This window comes from Tympanuchus pallidicinctus, unplaced genomic scaffold, assembly GCF_026119805.1.
Source record: "Tympanuchus pallidicinctus isolate F22 unplaced genomic scaffold, pur_lepc_1.0 scaffold1, whole genome shotgun sequence".
NCBI lineage: Eukaryota > Metazoa > Chordata > Aves > Galliformes > Phasianidae > Tympanuchus > Tympanuchus pallidicinctus.
In genome coordinates this window covers 22,475,337-22,495,679 of record NW_026294618.1, presented here as the reverse complement: position 1 = coordinate 22,495,679, position 20,343 = coordinate 22,475,337, and the positions used below count along the sequence as shown (strand labels likewise).

At 41.8% G+C, this 20,343-nt stretch overlaps 1 protein-coding gene across 2 annotated transcripts in view; it reads left to right on the top strand.

Annotated features, from left to right (window-relative positions):
- ELOVL5 (ELOVL fatty acid elongase 5) overlaps nucleotides 1-19,662 on the top strand; it is a 39,668-nt gene extending 20,006 nt beyond the window's left edge. For both annotated transcript variants that reach the window (XM_052677058.1, XM_052677066.1), the window contains exons 2-8: nucleotides 1,817-1,882; nucleotides 3,906-4,093; nucleotides 12,108-12,185; nucleotides 12,611-12,782; nucleotides 14,267-14,391; nucleotides 16,171-16,305; nucleotides 17,759-19,662. In XM_052677058.1, coding sequence (XP_052533018.1) covers nucleotides 1,825-1,882; nucleotides 3,906-4,093; nucleotides 12,108-12,185; nucleotides 12,611-12,782; nucleotides 14,267-14,391; nucleotides 16,171-16,305; nucleotides 17,759-17,890 — 888 coding nt within the window. In that variant the 5' untranslated portion in view covers nucleotides 1,817-1,824 and the 3' untranslated portion in view covers nucleotides 17,891-19,662. The remainder of the gene's footprint in view (nucleotides 1-1,816; nucleotides 1,883-3,905; nucleotides 4,094-12,107; nucleotides 12,186-12,610; nucleotides 12,783-14,266; nucleotides 14,392-16,170; nucleotides 16,306-17,758) is intronic.
- Nucleotides 19,663-20,343: the final 681 nt, after the last annotated feature.

The window sequence follows — 20,343 nt, the reverse complement described above, 5'->3', positions numbered from 1 at the left end:
GTAAAGATGGGCTTGGGGCGCAGCCAGAAATCCTGTAGGAGCGCTGGAGCCTCAAGGTTACGATGTGGTGGAAAGGATGTGGGATTATACAGAACAACAAATGATGTAAATACATTCTTGTCTATTTAATTCTCCCGGTGTCATGGGAAGTAGAAACTGAAATGAAATTGAGGCCCTGCCTGTCCTGCAAGCAGCCATGGAGATGGAGTGGGCCCCAGCTCTGCTTGGGGATGTGCATGGGACCCTGCGCATCCTTGGCATCTGTTCGCTGTTCTGCTGCCCTCAGGAGAAATTGAGGCGTCAGTGCCAGCTGACCTAATATTTATTTTACTTGTGTAAATCGGAAATATCCTAAAGGCAGCGTTCTAACAGGTAAAAGTAAGCTGTTTCCTTAGCTAGGGAAAAAGAAAAAAAGAAAAAGATGAACTTCTTTGTTGTCAGCTATATACAAACTTGAAAACTTGCGTAATGGTTTCACTTTTCACTGTATGTCGACCTCTTACGAGTTGCTTGCATTATTTCCATGTAACTAAAAATTGCTGTCAATGTGAGTACTGAAGGGAAGAGAAACATCAAGAGGTGAAAATTATACTGCTGGAAAAGGGCAAAATTACTTTAACGAAAGCTCTGTTATAATTTGAAAAAATTGGAAGGAATTCTGCATAGAGAAGAGGAAATTGTGTGTGTGTATATATATATATTTAAAGCAAAAAGAAAGTTTCTTCCTCTTCTCATGAGAATTTAATGAGTGTCTCAGGGAGGGCTACAAAGATGGAGGAGGGTCTGGAGGTCGAGAGGTGTGAGGAGCGCTGAGGTCCCTCTGTGCACTCAGCGCAGAGCAAGGAGCTGAGGGAGGCCTGATGGCGGCTGCAGCTCCTCACAGGGAGCCGAGGGGCAGCGCTGAGCTCTGCTCTGTGTGACAGCGGCAGGGAACGGCATGGAGCTGCCGTTCAGGGGAGGGCGGCTGGGGGTGAGGGACAGGGCTGCACCAGAGGTGGTGGGCATGGAACGGGCTGCACAGGGCTGCGGGCACAGCTCTGAGCTGATGGAGCTCAAGGTTTTGGGCAGCGCTCACAGACAGAGTTTGAATATTTTGGGTGCTCCTGTGTGGAGCCAGGAGCTGGACTCCAGATCCTTATGGGTCCCTCCTGTACCTGAGGGGTGTTACTTTATAGTATAGAGTTTGCCAGTAAGGAAGCTGTGGAAATGAAGACCTTCATGCTGTGAATTGCAGTATTTCCCTTCCTTGCCTGTGCAACACTGTTATCCCGTAGTTGTTCATCTTTTAGTTTTATGGGCTGTTAATCACAGCTGTGATCAGTCACCTATTCACAAAGTGATAGAGAGCCAGTTTTCATGTTTTTCCTTCCCTTCCTCCTCCCCAGCTAATGTTGCCAACTGTTTGAAGTTCTTTGTTAAAATAGCTTCATAGTATTTATGTGGGAATTTCAGTGTTGCTGTTCTTTTCAAGGTCCAGCTCTCCTCCTTGTAGAGCAGTCATGCCAGTTATGATGCTGTATTTATACTCTTACAATACTGAACTAGAAAGCACTTTTGATAAAACTGCACTTACTGTTTTAAACCTCCGTGTTTCTGAATCCGTGATTAAATGCACATCTTTACAGCTGTTTCTCTCTGACACTAGAATATGTTTTCTGTACTTGTACTGTCTTTGCTAATAATGTCCAGTATCTGTCTGCAATTTTTGGATATTAGAATTTTCTTTGTTAACTCGAGCAGTTGGTATTCAGATAATTAAACTGTTTCTGTGCAGTGAAAAATAACTAACTTACTTTTCATTTTTCCATTTCACCAGATTGTAGAATGGAACGTCTGGATAAAACAATCAATAGCTACCTGGATGTTTGGCTTGGACCCAGAGGTAGGCTTTTTCAGAAAATAAAATAGTATAACTGATTCAAAAGAACAGACACTGGAGCATAAGAAGAACATTCCTAGCAACCTGACTTTGAAAAGTGATCAGTTTTCTTAATATCTGCAGAGCAACATAACGTGTGATTCTGTAAGAAAGTAGAAATGTCTCAGTGCATGTTCTCTTCTAACCTGGAGAGCTGCTTATTTTTTAGCTACAGCAGTCTGAGATGCTGTTCTCTTTACTAGCAGTTACATGCCAGTGTTAGCCTCACTGACCTACTGATCTCACTCAGGTCTTCGCAGGTTTTGTCTTAGAAGTTAATGATAGGTTGTATTGGAAAATAAATCTTGTTAGAATTTGCATTTGATGAAACAAAAATACTCTTATTCTCATAATTGGAGCTGCTTACTTCGCTTTCACTGAAATAAATTTTAAGAAGTGTTTTTTAGAATGCATTTCTTCTTCGGAACCATTCTTTTTAAAGAAACAGTGGTTTTGGTGAGCTGTTCACTGGGAAAAAGTTCACAAGTGGAGAGCAGAAATCCTGCTCAGTATGAAGGGAGAGGCATTAACACCAGAGAAGACAGTGTCCTTGCATGAGGGCTTTCACCCAGGCTTCGTGTGATCCTGTAACTGGGGTGCACAGTTAACCCATGTGGTGTTGCTCAGTACTTGTTTTTCCTCTTCCAGTGGTGTACTTCCTCCTGCTGCCTACCCTCTTTCTCTGTCCAAATGAAGCTCCTGCTGTTGCCTCACAGCATGAGGTCCATCGGGGAGCTCCTCTGATCCTTCAGAGAGTGCTTTCTGCTTGCTCTTGAGTTGTTTGGTGCCCTGGTTCTGCTCACCTTCATGCTAAACCTGTTTAGATTAGTCAGGATGTTGTGATATGACACAGTGTTCATACTTTCACATAGCCTATATTTGCCATGTTTTGAAAATTAAGGCAGTAAAATCCAAACAGATCCCAGGTTTTCTTAGCCATTTCCCAACCTATGTTTTAAAGCCTTATCTCTTACAGTCAGCTTACACATTTGACTCCTTTGCAAAGAAGACATTGCTGGTTTATGGTTTGGCAAGCATGGCTTCTATCCTTTAGACAGGGCTCAGGTGAAGGTAGTTAAATGCCATGCTGTTGCTGGGTAGAGACCACGGCAGTGACTGTGGAAAGAAGTGTGACGCACTTGTCTCAGGCATTTCTCTGAAGTGCTCATTCTGAGCAGCTGATGTGCTTTTTCTGAGGAGCTGATGTGCTTTTTCTGAGCAGCTGATGTGCTTTTTCAGTATTTTGCCAGCTGATCTGGGTAGTCAAACAGGACTGACTGTTCTGTGTTTCATTGCGAACGCAAGGACTACAAAATTTAAGTATCGTAAGTAGCACATTTGTTAATCTAGTTAGGCTAGTATTGATACAATGCAGATACAATGCAGACTACAGAAAGCTATCAGGACCATCTGCTGAGACCCTCAGAGCATCCACTTCGCTATTAGCTTTGCTGGCTCTATGAGGGAATAAAAACTGTGCTGTTGGGAAAGGCTGATTTGAGAGAACAAGAGAAGATGATAGAATCATAGGATCATGGAATAACTCAGGCTGGAAAAAACCTTAAAGGTCATCAGGTCGAACCACAGCCTAACCATACTACCCTAACAGCCCTCTGCTAAATCATGTCCCTGAGCACCGATTGCTGAAGCTTTGCTTTATAATTTGAACTCATGTTTGGTATTCAGGATGGATGGAGCTTCTGAGCTGTAGTTAGTATTTCACTCACAATAATTAGATAGTAGTTTAGAAATATCTTTGCCTTATAAAGATTTCTATTTCCTTTAACAACCACGTAAATAAAATCTTGCTTCTGAAGTTGTTTGTAATTAGTAACATAGCCCTTGATAAAAAGATTTGCTGTTCTCCCTTCATCTTTCTCTGTCATTCTGATGCTAGAATCATTCTTGAGTAAAGATTTTTCTGGATGCATTGAGTTCTTCTTCATTCAAAAGTCTAAATGTTTGTAATTTTGTTTGTTTGTTTCAGATCCCAGAGTAAAAGGATGGCTTCTTCTGGAAAATTATACACCTACCTTTATCTTCTCAGTCTTGTACTTACTAATCGTATGGCTAGGACCAAAGTACATGCGGAACAAACAACCGTTCTCATGCAGGGGGATTCTAGTGGTCTACAACCTTGGACTCACACTGCTTTCTCTGTATATGTTTTATGAGGTAGGAAAAAGCATTTGGGTTGGGGTTATTTTGCAGTGTCTGTTTTAATTATACTGGCTTGTGTTGAAAATGATCTATGAAGATAGTCCTGCTAAACATGGGGAAACGTCAGCAAAAATGTTGCATGATTCTTTAATGTCACTTCTGAGAGGAGAATACTCCCATTGCCTAGAAGACAGGCTTAACTGGATTGCTTTGATAGATTGTACAACATACTTGGCAGCAAAACTATATCTTGTTTTGAGTGCAAAATGTGTTTTATTTAAATGTGTTTAATCACAAACTCTTTGCATCTGTTTGTGTAAGCTTGGAAGCTTACACATGTCCTCTTAATTTTGCTGAAACAAATTTTGCATCTAGACAGTTGTGATTCATCTGTTTGTGAATGTTAAAATCTGAACGTACAAATAGATTTCAAACTGAAGTGGACTTATTTTCTTTCTTAACAAAACAAAGATTTGTGCACTATCAAGTTTTCTGCTTCCTTAGAGCTGTTGAGCTGCTCGTAATTGAGATTGCATGCCTTTGATTAACGTGAAAATGGAAAACTATGGCCATTTAAATAAGAATGTGGTCAATAAACAATGCAGCACGTGGCTTTAATGTACAGAATATTGTGGCTTGCCTTTAACCAGAAGCATTTCTCTTTTTGGTAGGGAGTTATTTCATTTTCAACATGGAATTACAAACAAAAGCTAAAGCTACTGCTTTCCTTGAGTGGAAGAAGGGGACATTTACTTAGAAATACATGCAAGTTATAATTCTTAGAGGTTTTAGGTAGGAAATGATTTAAACTTAAAGGCAATTTCTCTTGTGTAGTGAAGAGTTTAGTCAAAATTGCTGTATTGATTTGGATTATTGGGAATTTTGGTACTTAATTCTTTAGGATGAGCAGTGTGGGATTCAATAGGTACTTAGAACAGCTTGTATTCTCTATTTGTTCTCATTTCTAATCTTCCTTTCAGGATATTCTAAATCCTGAGTGAGTGTGTGAGTGTGAGGAGTGCATACAGAATTTGCATATTGATGTGTTAACACATAGTGTTGCTGTGGACTTCATTGACAGTACCTGCATTGTTAGTTTATGCAGAGATTACTTATACAGTAATTCATATTATTTTAACCTTTATATTACAAGTGCCAACTTTTCTTCAATTGTACTAAGTATGGATAAAATTCTTAGCATAGCCAATCTTCTTTTCTTGAATACTTGAAATAATTCTCATAGTTTCCAAATGAAAACTACTGTATAAATTTAAACAATGGAGAAGATTTGAACTGCTGATTGTAGGCCTTTGTAAGACTTTCCTTGCTAATAGTGAGTAGGTTACTAAGAAAAGTTTATGTTGAAGTTCCTCGTACTTGCAACCACTTGAATAGCTTTTATATTATCTCATCCTTCACAGTTACAACACAGTGAATGTGAAGGTTTATGCTTTCTATAAAGTAAAACTCTTCACATGGGTTTGAACTACCCTTTCTGTAAAGAAGTTTTTCCTGATATCCAAACTAAGTGTCCCCTGGAGCAACTTGAGGTCATTCCCCTTGTCCTGTCATATAAAGCTGCAGTGTTATGACGACTCATGATAAACTCATGGTAACTCATGACAATTACAACAAAATTCTTTTGAGATCATCTTGTAAGTGAGTTTGCTCTTTTGTAGCCTCTGTTGTCTTAGAAGACCACTGGATGTCCTTTACTGTGAACATTCCATGCTTCTTCCCTGCCAATGCAGCAATGACGTGGTGGACTTTAGGGCTACAAAGGCGATGGGGGGCCTGGAGCATCTCCCTCACAAGGAGAGACTGAGAGACACGGGGCTGTTCAGGCTGGAAAAGAGAAGAATGAGAGAGGGTCTTGTCAATGCTTATCAAAGGATGGCATGGGGCCAGCCTCTTTTCAGTGGTGCCCAGCAACAGGGCGAGGGGCAACGGGCACAAACTGAAGCATAGGAAGTTCCATACAAACATGACAAAAAATTTCTTTACAATGAAGGTGACAAAGCACTGGAACGGACTGCCCAGAGAGTCTTTTTCTCTGGAAACATTAAAAACCTGCTCAAACGTTTTCCTGTGCAACCTACTGTAGGGAACCTGTTTTAGCAGCTGGTTGAACTAGAACATCTCCAGGGTCCCTTCCAACCCCTGTGATTCTGTGACTTGGGAGCAAGCAGTGGTCTGCAGCAAGGACTGATGCCTTAAAATATTGCAAGTCGACAGCCTTGCTGACATAACACTGTGCTGCTCGCTGTTTGCAGGATGAAAGCCAAAGAGCCAGGCGATAGTGAAAAAGTCAGATTCCTAAACTTAATGTACATCTGCTGGCTGCAGTGAGTGCCTCTGTAATAGCCGTGTCAGTATAAAGCCAGCAACAGCCTCACTCAGACCATGTCTGTCACTGAAATTTAGCTGTGAAGGATGAGTGATCATGGAAGGATGAGTGATTATGTTTCCCCTGTATTCAGCACTGGTGAGGCCGCACCTCGAGTACTGTGTCCAGTTTTGGGCCCCTCACTGCAAGAAAGATGTTGAGGCCCTGGAACGTGTTCAAAGGAGGGCAACAAAGCTGGTGAGGGGTCTGGAACACAGGCCATATGAGGAGAGGCTGAAGGAGCTGGGAATGTTCAGCCTGGAGAAGAGGAGGCTCAGGGGAGACCTCATTGCTCTCTATAACTTCCTGAAGGGAGGCTGTAGTGAGCTGGGGGTCGGCCTCTTCTCTCGTGTCATCAGTGATAGGACCAGGGGGAATGGCTTCAAGCTACGGCAGGGGAGATTCAGGCTGGACATGAGGAAGTATTACTTTTCAGCAAGGGTGGTCAGGCACTGGAATGGACTGCCCAGGGAGGTGGTGGAGTCACCGACCCAGGGGGTGTTCAAGGAAAGACTGGATGTTGTGTTGAGGGACATGGTTTAGTGGGAGCTATTGGGAATAGGTGAATGGTTGGACTGGATGATCTTCTAGGTCTTTTCCAACCTTGGTGATTCTATGATTCTGTGATATGATCAGTCACACTTCATGACACGTGTTCTTTTTCAAGCTAAATTGATGACAATAAACATTAAAAAAAGGAAGAGGGAGGTATAATACCTTTCTCATCTCTGTATTTCATTGTATTTCAGCTGAATTAAACTTTTATCAGACCTAGTTTGAGGACAGTCATAAAACAGCACCACATACAAACTTGTTCAATATCCTATCTGAAAATAAACCGTTTTATTAGCTTGCTATTAAACTTCTGCCTGGGAGTTTCTCCTGAGTTATAGCTGTCCTGGTTCAGCCTGTGAATCATAGCATCACAGCTCAGTTTTAGTGTTGTGTGACCAAAACATGATATTGAAGTGAGGCGTCCTCCCAACCAAGATGAGAACGATGATCTTGTTGGTTTTCTGACCTTTTTGTCTGAATGTTTGTATGCACTAACATAGGGGTGGGGAAAAAGTGTGGGATTTGTATAATTCCAGCTACTGTGTTCTTGCTTCACTTGGTGGTCTGATGGTCTTTTTGGTCTTTAAAATCACATCTTAGACTTCTTATTCAGGGTTTGTAGGTAGTATTTTATGTACATAGAAGTATAAATTATTTATTCTGGCATTTAATGACTGGAAAAAGCTGGGGTGTGTTCTGATACTATCAAAAGAGAGCGGTGGGCTGCTTGTCTCAGATAATTTTAGAGGAAGGCAGGCCCTGGGGAGTGGAAGAGGTTCCTCTCAACTGCCCTGTCAGTTCCTATTTGAGGAAACCTGCCTGTGATGAAGGCTCACTTTCTGAAAGCAATCTCTGTTTCTTCACTCTTCATATGAAGCACCTGCCTGTAGCCAGGCTTGGGCCTTGGCTGGTATCAGAACACAAAATCCTTGCCCACCAGCCATCTCCACAGCCAGTTCAGAGTGGTGCAGGTATGCTGCTTTATTTTGACAGCAAATGTGATAAAAACCACATGCTGCAGCATTTTGAGGAACTCGATTGCAGCACAAACATACTATAAAAATGAAAGAGAGAAGGAAGAGAATCCTACTTAAGCACAAAAGCGACTTCAAACTGCCATGTTTTCCCTGGGGCTGAGGAACTTAGCACCGCCTTGGAGTGCTATCTTAACTGGATTATGAAGGAGCTGCCCTCTTGGCGTGTCATTTCAAAATGGCAGACTCTGGAAATGGTTACAGTCAGCCTGTTCTACACAGGTTAATTTCTCAAGAGAAGATAGCCTGTGGCCGTGCATCAGCAGTGCCATTAGCAAGCCTGGGCTCCTGCCAGCCTTGAGCTGGAGGGCGTCTTGAGGTCAGCTGGCCAGGAAAGGCCATCTTGGGCCCACAGCAGCTGTAGGAGGGCTCAGGAGGTGGAAGCAGGCCGCAGGAAGCACAATAAATTACTTAAATGCACCTGCTGACAATTTGTGACACCAACATTTTAAGCGAACAGCTCCGTTAGCTCCATTTATCGGTTTCTGCATTGATGTGCCCAGCTCTGTACACAGCGCAGCCGTCTGGGAACTGCTGTTGGTCAGATCTCAGAGCAGCCTATTGTTTCTGTTTTCTGAGGCCTTCCAGCATGTGCTGAAAGTGCTGTGGCTGTAATAAATAGTGGGAGAGCAGCTGATCCCTCTGAAAAACCATTACCTATGGGTGCCATGTGTTACTCAAAGCAAGGCTCACAGACAGTAGTATGAGCTCATGGCAATTTTTGACCTCTTAGTTTCTTTTGGAAAGGAAGGTTTGATTTTTCTTTAGTAACTATACTATTTCTATGTGAAAAGATACTGCTGTTTCCTACAAACATTGCCTTGCTTGTATAATTTACAGCATTATGACTGTGAAATAACACTACCATTCCTAGCATATTACAATATGCTCTTCTGGAAACAAGGAAATACTTGACTGAAGTTTTACTGAAGCTACCTACATTCACACTGATGCCTTTATTCTTTAAATAGCAGAATCAATCTGGACACCTTCTGTCAAGCTTTATGTAGTGAACCTGTATCCTTGCAGGGAAAGCCCCCTGGGTGTCACTGTGCTAGCCTTTGCTCTGAAGGAATTCCTGGAAGAGCTGGAGATGGAGGCTGACCCTTGCTGTTTGCAATAATCACCGTGCAAAAGTGATTATTGCTCTGTTTCTCACCGTTCTTTGAACTGTGAAATCTGCATGAAGACATCTGTAAGCTCTTAGCAACACTGTTACAGCACAGCGTGGTCTGCCTGATGGACTAGTGAGCACCCGAGAAACCTTACAGGCTTTCCCTCAATGCTGTCAGAGTAGCTTGGTGTAAGCTTTGTCCAGAGAGGGTAGCAGGTACCTGGATGAGTTCTCCTTGCTGCTTGGATAGAGAAATTGCTTGGGTCTGCTGCTGATGCACAAGGCTGCCTTGCTGTCACTGTCATGGTAATATTGATTGTTCTCCATTACTGAGGTAATTTCAGGTCTTTATGTTAAGGTATTACTGGATGTCTTTTCCCCCCCCTTCCTCCACTAACTAGTGGCCATAGTTCTATTTCAGGAGGTCTAAAGTAACGACCTAGACTGATTGGGTATTTTTAAAGGTAATTTAGGGAGAAAATGAGCCATGAAAGAAATAACATTAGGAAAAGGTCATTTAAATCATAATCTTTATTGTACCTTTCAGAATTAATTTCCCATTCACAGTTCTGGACAGCGTTTAATAGCACCAGTTATTGTAGCAACTAATTATTTTAAATGACTTACAGTACATTGAGTTTTTAACCATGGCCTTACAAAGCCTGTTTTTTTTTTTAATTCTCCATGAGTGTAGATAAGGCCCAGAATGGACAAGTCACTTGTGCAGGATGTCTGTCCATGCTTTTGGAAGGATTTTTTAGGTTGCTTTCCCATTCTTTTTACAATTGGAAGTAGTTTAAATTCCCTATTCCTCTTCTAATACTATTTCCAAGAGGAAAAAATGTCTTTCTAAACATCAAGCAGGCTCTTCTGTCATGATTATTACTTTAATAGAAGCACTGATGGCAACCTCTTAAAAGTCAGAAGCCAGAACCACCAGGGTTCTCCCTTGGTGTTAAAAATAAATAGGTTAAATAGCAAGCTGCCTCCTGGCCACATTATAAGCCAAGACACTTGTTCTCATCCCGTCCTCACACCTACTGCCCTCTCAAGTCCCACCTTCAAAATCTCCCCTTCCAGGAGCTCCTCCATCTCGCCCTTCAGAGCCTGCTTCAGCCTCTCCCTTTGCAGTCTGCCTGCTCCCCATCACCCCTCATACACAGAGCTCAGGGACAGCGGGTGATCCGCAGCTGTGGGAAAAGCATGGGACACGGGCACTGGCAGTGGATCTGGATTCCACCTTGGTTTCAGCCAGCCCCAGGGAAAGGACTCCTCGTCACCCTCTCATGACTGGTAGCTAGCTGCTCATTACTCCCTAATTACTCTGCAAAGTAATTTTGTCATATTTGAGGTATTATTTGATATATCAGGAAGTCAGGCAGGCAATGACAGAGACTGAAGAGGAAATCACTTGGATGGTGAAGAATGTAATGTGCTTGGAATTAGGGATTTATTTAAAAAGATTTAAAGAATCAACATATGGTAAAGCATTAGTTGTTAACTGTTAATGATAGCAAAGCTGAAAGGTTTGTTCTGTTATACGGCTGAAAAAATTGTAGTCAGATCCTCATGTTTGCAATTGTGTTTTGTAATCTTTGGTATTACCAATTATAATTTGTAATCTTTGGTTGTTCCCTTTCTCCAGCAATGAGATCATCAGCTGAAGGGAGAATCTGTCTAGGAACAAACACATGCTGTGTGGGATAGAGGCTGGCTGGAGGCCTGTAAGCAGCGGTGTTCCTCAGGGGTTGGTGCTGGGTCCGGTCTTGTTCAACATCTTCATCAATGACCTTGATGAGGGGATAGTGGCCACCCTCAGCAAGTTTGCTGATGATACGAAGTTGGGAGGATTGGCTGACACGCCTGAAGGCTGTGCTGCCATTCAGCAAGACCTGGACAGGCTGGAGAGCTGGGCAGAAAAAAAACGGATGAGGTTTAACAAAAGCAAGTGTAGAGTCTTGCATCTGGGGAGGAATAATTCCATGCACCAGTACAGGTTGGGGGATGACCTGCTGGAGGGGAGCTCTGCGGAAAGGGACCTGGGTGTCCTGGTGGATGACAGGTTGGCCATGAGCCAGCAGTGTGCCCTTGTGGCCAAAAAGGCCAATGGCATCCTGGGGTGCATTGCAAAGAGCGTGTCCAGCAGGTCGAGGGAGGTGATCCTCCCCCTCTACTCTGCCCTGGTAAGGCCTCATCTGGAGTACTGTGTCCAGTTCTGGGCTCCCCAGTACAAAAAAGACAGGGATCTCTTGCAAAGAGTCCAGCGGAGGGCCACGAAGATGGTGAAGGGCCTGGAGCATCTCTCCTATGAGGAAAGGCTGAGTGAACTGGGTCTGTTCAGCCTTGAGAAAAGAAGACTGAGAGGGGACCTGATCCAGGTCTATAAATATCTAAGGTGTGGGGGGCAGAATGGCGAGGCCAGACTCTTTTCAGTGGTGAGTGGAGACAGGACAAGGGGAAACGGCCAGAAACTGCAGCATAGGAAGTTCTGCACAAACTTCTTTACAGTGAGGTGACGGAGCACTGGAACAGGCTGCCCAGGGAGGTGGTGGAGTCTCCTTCTCTGGAGATGTTCAAGACCTGCCTGGATGCCGACCTGTGTGACCTGCTGTAGGGAACCTGCTTTGGCAGGGGGGTTGGACTCGATGATCTCTGGAGGTCCCTTCCAACCCCTTCGATTCTGTGATTCTGTGATTCTGTGATAAGCTGGAGCACTATCTCGTACTTTTATTCTGTTACGCTGCAATTGAAGAATTTCTATTAACTCACCCTTCTTTATGATTCAGCTAGTGCCTGGAGCTGAAACCCAGCCTAGTGTCACATTGAGGTGTCCACAGATGCCTTGTCACCAGGTGTCTCCCAAAGCTTCTGTCAGGGTTTGGGTTCACTGTGAGGCACGGTGTTGGCATCGACTGACACTTTGTTCTTTGCTCTCCCCAGTTGGTGACAGGAGTATGGGAGGGAGGATACAATTTCTACTGTCAGGACACACACAGTGGAGGTGAAGCTGATATGAAGGTAATGTAATCAAGACTTCAGGCTAATTACGTTTTCAATTGTTTCCTTGAACGTAAGTAGAAAGCAGAATGGTATTGATCATGCAGTTTTTGTTCAAACTGTGTGTTTTTTTCTCCTTCCACAGTATGGATGAGTGATGCATGGTCAGACATAAGAATTAATCAACAGTATATTCATTGATATTTACAATTTCTGTGAATAATTGTATGTACACTTTCATGTGTTCCCAGCTCAAAAAACAGAATTGGTCTTCAGTCTGTATCTGGCTACTGTGTGTCCGTTCTCTGTCTGTGGGAAGGTGTGGTGATGATTTCTTCTCAGATCTTGCCTTTACAGGCAGCACTACAGCATTTTTTGCCCTAGTTTGCTAAATACTGTCTGGTCACAATGTGCAGTACTTTTAAAACTTGTTTCCTCCTTTCTAGATCATACATGTCCTCTGGTGGTATTATTTCTCCAAACTCATTGAGTTCATGGATACCTTCTTTTTCATTCTGCGGAAAAATAATCATCAGATCACTGTCCTGCATGTCTATCACCATGCAACGATGCTGAATATTTGGTGGTTTGTTATGAACTGGGTGCCTTGTGGTCACTGTAAGTACTGGGATGTGATGGGATATGCTGGCATCAGAGGCCTTGTTTTGATTTTCGTTTGGTCAAATCAAACATTTCTGGTATCTTCAAGTGCAGGATGTGTTGTTTCTGATGCTAAGCTATTTTGCTGAATTGCAGCCGTTGCTGGAGATATTAAGATGCCTGCGGGGTGTCTGGAAAATACATGACTATATAGCTTGAAGATTTTACTTGACAGTTTGACATTTGTTTTCTGCAGCAGTCCAGGTCTGGCACCTATCAGCCTTGCTTTCTCTTTTTTTGGAGACCCTCAAATGAAACAATGTTTTTTTCCAAGGAAGAACCAGAAATGTGTTTTGACTGCAAGATGTCTAATAGTGACACTTGTCCTTAAATCTGTAAAGTTCACCTGAGATGTAACTTTCACACATTAATCTAATTTTATACTCATAACCACAACAAATGATTTCAATTAAAATGTTGTTGTCCCCTGAGCACTAAACTTGAACTGAACTTGACTGAATGTGTCTTAAGTGAAAGGTTTCCGTGTCTCTCTTGTCTAAATCCTTCTAACCTCTGGCAACCTTGGCAGATTCTTTAATGTCCTTTGTTTTTCTTGTCATCTACTTTACTAACTGTATTAGTGTGGTTCAGTTGTGGTTCAGATATGCACGTTAATCCAAGAGAAACCTTTTGAAATCCAGTGGGTGTAAACTAGCAGCAAGGCAGACCAAGTAGCTGGATTGCTCAGGAGTCTGCTTTCCTAGCCAAACAACATAGAAACTCATATTTGTTTTGTGTTGTCAGCACGACAGTGAGTAATGTTGAACTTATGGGAAGCGTGCATCCAGAACCACATTTTCCTATAAAGAAGTCAATCTCTGTTTATAGAACAGTCAAAAGTGCAAGTACTTAGAGTCTATCTTGAGTTTTTGTGGTCTTGGAAATACTTTTGTGCTATTTCTGGTGATGTGTTTTTCTTCTTCCTTACCAATCTCTGTGTCGTGCGTGGTCATCCAGTACCACACGGTTTGGTGCTAAGCTAAAACTGAAATTTATTTGGTGACTAAAGATGCCGCAAACAAGGACAAATGGAATGGTTAGCTTTCACATTCGGAAGCTACTTGTTGCTTTTGCTTATAAATGACCAAATAGGCTCCCTCCCAGAAAGTGAAATTGGCCTAAAATTAGATTGGAGAAGCTGTGGATTGTTGGGCATGTTTACATGATTCATTTTTATCAGCTTCCTATTGACAAGATGGAGTGTAGAAAAATAATAAATAGAGCAAACAAAATCAGAAGGCTGATACACAGCACACAGTGGCAAAGCATCTCAAACACTCGGTTGAGTCAACATTCTCAGTTGAGTTTCAGGAGAGGGGAGTTTTTTGCTTTTGCTCTAAGAGAAATCATATTTTAAATAGTAGCCATTTTGAGCTGTTGGTTCCATGTAACAGCATTTTCCTGGTAATTCAGGGTACTTTCTTTCTCCTTTGCTGTTTCAGCTTATTTCGGTGCCACACTGAACAGCTTTATCCATGTCCTCATGTACTCCTACTATGGATTGTCGGCTGTTCCAGCGATGCGTCCGTATCTGTGGTGGAAGAAGTACATCACTCAGGGGCAGCTGGTGAGTGATGAGCTCCTGTAGCGCTTCAGCAGGTTCTTGTGTTCTCAGTGGCATCTTTTGGCCTTTACCAACAGAAAATTTTGGTATGGATAGAAGGGGAAGTGAAATCTAAAAGCTTTTACATCTTCCTGCACACAGATCACTTTAGAAATCCAGCTTCTGCCTCTCTGTACTGCTTTCAGGGCAAAAGGGAGGTAGGAACTGATGGCGTGCATAAATCAGCGCTGAGCAGTTCAGTAGGATCTTTTTATATCTCTCCAAGCTGTGTGGCAAGAAGTATTGGGGAATCTCAGTGCTGGGTTTTTGGGGTCTTTTTTGGGGTCTTTGGAGCCGTGTAGGCAGTGTGCCTGTCTGGGTGCTTGTTGCTCAGGCTGATGCTGAGAGGGCAGAGCAGAAGCAGAGTGCTACACAGTCTGCAACTAACAAGGCCCTTCATTTTAGTCCTGCAAGACAATGGATTTTCTGTCCCCCTTTTTGCATGCAGTTGCAAATGGTTTATTAAAAACTGTTCAATATTTCTGTTCTCCTTCCGCACTTTAAATGGGCAGATTTTTTTTCACTTGTAATTCTGCATTGTGTTTGTTGCATCCATTTGTATTGTTTCCTGGGTGTACAGAGATGATGCCTGAATGCTGTGGACCGGGGGTGAAAAGAGCACTGAAGTTAAGCAGTGAGGCACATGCTGCAGTGACTCTGATGTGTATAATGTGCCAGAGCTGCACAAGAAAGTGTGCACAGGCATTTTGTTCTCCTCGTTTTATAGATGGGAAAGACAAAGCCTAGAGGTTTTTAAAATTATTGTTAATATTTACTGCTATGATTCTTTCTTCCCACTTCTCTCCCCACTCTCAGAACTCTGATTAGGTTTAGTAGCATTTGCTGGTGATTGTCAGCAATTCAGAGTTCAATTCTCAAAATCCTTTTTCTTAGCACTGTTTCTTCCAGAAGGAAGGCGAAGCACAGCAAAGTTCTGTGTGGTTTAGCAGGTTGTTTTGTTTTGTTTTGTTTCCCTTCCAGATTTGGGCCCTGTTCTTCATCTGTGCTGTCTGAGCGCTGCAAATTGCAACTGCCTCTGTGGTGTAGCTGCTCCCCTGGCTATTGTCACAGTGCTTCCATTTCCCTGCCTGCTCTGCATGGCAATTGCATCTCTTTTCAAATAAACATCCCCTAATCTGGTAGCCTTCATGTAAGGATGGATTTTTTGCCTGAAGGCCTTTGCAGCACATAAGCCCAAACTGTTGATTTTTTTTCCAAAAGAGAAAACCAAAGGTTGTTGTAAACAGGTGTAATGAACCTCTGATCTCTTCCATGCCCCCGTTCCCCCAGCTTCTCTGCTTCATATGTGCAGTTTTTGACTTAAAATTCTTTCACTGGAGCCATATATAGGGTAGTCTCAGACTGTGGAAGAGGTGACGCTGGATTTTTAGCAGAGCTACTGTGTTAGGCTGGCAGAGCCAAACCCTGGTGAGCTCTCCCTCGGGGGGTGGTGGTCTCTGTTCCCTAGGACACTTATAAACTGATTCTATGTAGGTTACAGTAATGCTCTAAAATGGAACAATATTAAATAAAATCACTTAAGCAACAGAATATCGCAACCTGAAAGTCTTGCTAAATCATGTTTACTTTGTTTTAGTAAAATAGAGAAGAAGAATGCATCAACCTTAGGACGTTTTGGAGACACCTAATTAGGTTTTGGTCAATAATGGCTTTTTCCCTTCTTGCACTGACATGCTCTGGTTTTTGTTTTGTTTTGTTCTGTTTTGTTTTTTCTTTCCCCAGATTCAGTTTGTCCTGACAATCTTCCAGACCAGCTGTGGTGTTGTTTGGCCATGTGCGTTTCCTCAGGGGTGGCTGTATTTCCAGATTTTTTATATGATTTCTTTGATTATCCTCTTCACAAATTTCTACATTCAGGTAAAAGTCATAATATTCATAGATTCTTTATACCATTCTGCTGGTTTTGTTTCATTGGAAAGCTGTTTTACAGAAAGATCTGCTTGAAATAGCCTTTTTCTTCCAGCAACATGCATGCATTTTTAATGTATTATACTCACTGGTCTACCCACAACTTTGAGAGCTTCAGGTGTGCTGTCTACAAAATTCAAAACTGTTAGAAATCTCTATAAGCAGAGTATCACAGAAACACATTTTACTAATGCACTTTTAACTACAGATAAGGGAGAGGAGGAGCTTAATTTAGGAAACAGTTTTTCATTTTGAAATAAAACAGCAACCTCTGAAGTGCACAAGCAAATTGTTTCCTACTGTTCTTACAAGGGTAAATGCTTAGTTTATTGCCTGAGAAACATCTGAAACTATCAGCACACAAAAATCTGGTTTGGGTTCACCTCTATAAGCATTTCCACGTGGAAAATTAGCATTTTGAATTGAGTTTCTGTGGCATTTATTTCATGTCTGAACAGATCTAGACTCAATCTATGTTGTTCAGAGTAGGTCACACTCAGGCTCAGGGCAAAGATGTACCTGTCTTCAGGAAATCAACCCCATGCAGTCCCATGCACTGACCTCAAACAGTGTTACCTAGTTTAAATGTCTCTTTTTAACACTCTTTTCACCTGAACCTTTCAGGTCTGGTGAGAGTGACTGAGGCAGGAGAGAACATAGCAGGCGTCACCCTTCTGATCTTTTGGTGTTTCTTAAAATCAGTCCTGTGCTCCTGATCCCTTCCTGCATATGAGCATGCAAATTAAAGATGATCATATACCCCAAATATTATTCTACTTCCCTCATCAGGGTTACTCATATTTTAACTTTCCTTCACATGCACAGTTTGGAAATGTGTTCTCATGAGGCAACTGAACCCCTTTGACAAAGATTAAGTCATGCGTATTTTTTCACTGTCACTAATTTTTGTGCTGAGTCTCCTGAAAGCTGTTGGTTTTCACTCCTTTCTTGCTTTGCAAGTCTGCTGCAGCAAATTTGTTTCATATTTCTGTCTCTGAAACTGCCCTCGCTGTTCCTGTTTACCCACTTCTTGTTCTGTCACTGCTGGAGATAGTCACCTGCAGTGCATCAAGCCTCCCTCCTCCCTTGTCATTTTGAGTATATTCTTGTGCCATAGTCTGCTCATAAAATTGCTTCCCTGCTTCTAATTTACTGTTAACATATTACTGCCAGTGCTACCATCGTGCAGCAATCCCTGTTCTTTGCCAGTGAGCTAATTCTCTTCTTGTGATGAATGAAACACACAATGTAGCCTCATACACAAAAAATGTTAGCTTGTTAGACTCTGCTGCCAGCACAAGGCCTTGATGGATGCAGATTTACTTCTAGCTTCTTGAATTGCTGTGAGAAAATTGTCTGAAATCTGTTTAAGTAAAACCATGTGTCTTTCTGTATATTCTAGACTTACAACAAGAAGGCATCCTCGAGGAGGAAAGAGTATCAGAATGGCTCTACAGCCACTGTGAACGGGTACACAAACAGCTTTTCTTCCCTTGAGAACAATGTGAAACAAAGAAAACAAAGGAAGGATTGAAGACCAAACTGAAAAACCATTTTGATAACCCCAACAACAAAATCATCTGATTGTAAAAGCACAATAAGAGTTGTGCACTAATACTCTAATGGCTACTGTAACTATTCCTGCCTAGAATAGTGTGACTTATGTAGGACTTAACCAGTGCAAACACCCTAGAAACTGTATACAGAACATAAAAGTAGGTTGAAGTTTAAAAATAATTCTGGGCTGTCACTGACCCCGCTATAGACTGTGGAAGGGAGTGTTATTGTAGTATATGACACTGCTGTTGCCTTACTAGTCAATACGATAGGTGCTGAATTATGATTCACAATTTGAAAACACTGTAATCTAAACTCCATTTTTTTTACTGTAGATCATGCATGTGATTGTAGAAGTAATTTGTATGACGCTGGTTTCAGTAGTTAAACACACATGCCTTAAATTAAAAAGCAGGGCCCAAAGCTTACGACTGGTTTAAAAATTAGGGTATGTTTCAACTTTTCAGTTGACTGACTTTTTATTAAAAAGTCATGTAGAAGAATCCATGATCATTTTACTGGTCTGTATGTGATACACAGTGTTAGGTATCTCTTACGTGATACAGTGAAATTAGAAATGGTGCATTTAGTTTTGTATATTTGGCTTTAACTGACTAAGCAGTCACAAACCAGATGGAAAAGTTATTTTACCTTTTTAATAGATCTTATTTTTTTATTTGAAGTATGTCACTACTGTAAAATTAATTGGCGCTTACTCAGTCCGGTAAGACTTACATATTTGTCTCTGAGGTTTAGGGTATATACAGGGTGGACCCATCTTTTATTTTCTCTTTCTTATTTCTGAGAATTCTTCAATGCTAAATGAAGAGTGGTTTTTAATATGGAAACTGGCAGAATTTCAAGTGTTGTTACCACAGCCATATCCACACTTTAAGAGCTGCTGTTTAAATCTGTAACATATCCAGAGGTGTATTTCAAAGTGAAGACGGAAGGATGCTTTTCTGATGGAACCGTCTGTGTTTAAGTTGGTAACTGTGTTGGTCTTCATGTAGCATATGCTCATTTTTAAAATGTGCCTAACGAACATCTTTTCCTAAACAAGCAAAATTAAGTGGTCTAAGTCAAACGTAATGTTTTCTAAGTGTTACTGAAATGTGCTGGAGGTGTCTGTTCCTGTAGTGTGAGTTGTGTTTGTTACCAGTAATGTCTTGGCTTGTTATCTGAGGATTTGTTTAGAGAGCTACTAAGGTTGCTCCTGTAAAATGTTGCCTTGCACAGATGAGGAGCCAGCTGCAAAGCTGAGGTCTGTTGCTGGGATGTTACTCTGGTATCTGCCATGGTGGAGCCTGGCTTATGAATATCTCATTCATTAAGCTCTGAGAAATGGAATTGTGCAAGATGTTCAGTTGGTTATTGCTCAAGTTTAGCTATTTTTGATATTTATATAAATGCCAGTTTTAACTTGTTTAATTTTTCTTTTTTTAAATTAAACCTTTTTAAAATTTTTTGCACATCTCTTAGGGAATTAATAAGTTTTCCTGCTGCCCTTGTGGGTTTTCATTCCTTGTTTTGAAGGAGACAGTGTCTGTCATGTTTACATTATCGAAGCTCGTGTGTGTGTCTTCATTTCTAGGTACTGGTTTGCAGAGTCTTTACATAGCTCAGTACAGCAGCTATACTGTTCAAAATAGGCTGTCTAAATGTGCTAGAAATAAACTCTTGGCTCATCTGAGTATACCTACGTTGTTAATGTTTGACATGGTTTAATCATTAAAACACTTTTGATGATTTCTGCCTGAATTTTATAGTGGGTTTGTACAGATTTACTATATTGCTGATTCCTGTGTAATGCCAAGAAGAAGTTGTCTTGACCAAAGGGCAGCTGCAGATATTTGGAGAAATTTAGCATGCCAGAGATTTGGTATCACATTCCATGCAAAAAGCTTTGGCTGAATACGGATCCATTGCCTGGCTGCAGAAATTATCTGCGCAGTGGATTAAACCTCCCAGTGGAATTAGTGAAAGCAGAACACCCCAAGTGGCTCCGAGGCTGAGTCTTGGGAGCGAAACTTAGCGTGGGCTTTCTGCCTCATGTACACAGTCTATAGAATGGGAATGATACCTTTCTCCAGAATGTGGGCACTTTTGCAACTTCTCTATAGCTTCTATTGCCCTTTGAGTGGTCATTTCTGAGCCCTGGGTGGTTTGAGCAGCAAGCTCAGACAGCTTGATGGTGGACTTACTGAAAACAGAAATACTTAAAAATATAGCTGTCTTCAGGTTTGCAGGCTCTCAATATAAGAAACCTAGAGCAAGGAAATGGATTTTGCATTTTATGTGAAAGGCTCAGAGGTTTTGTGTCATTCTGGTTACTTCTGGCAGGGAGCTCCAGGTAACTGCTAAGGCAGTTTCTTTCTCCTGCATGTGCAGTCAGCTGGAAAACAAGTGTTCTGAACAGGGCTCAGAAGG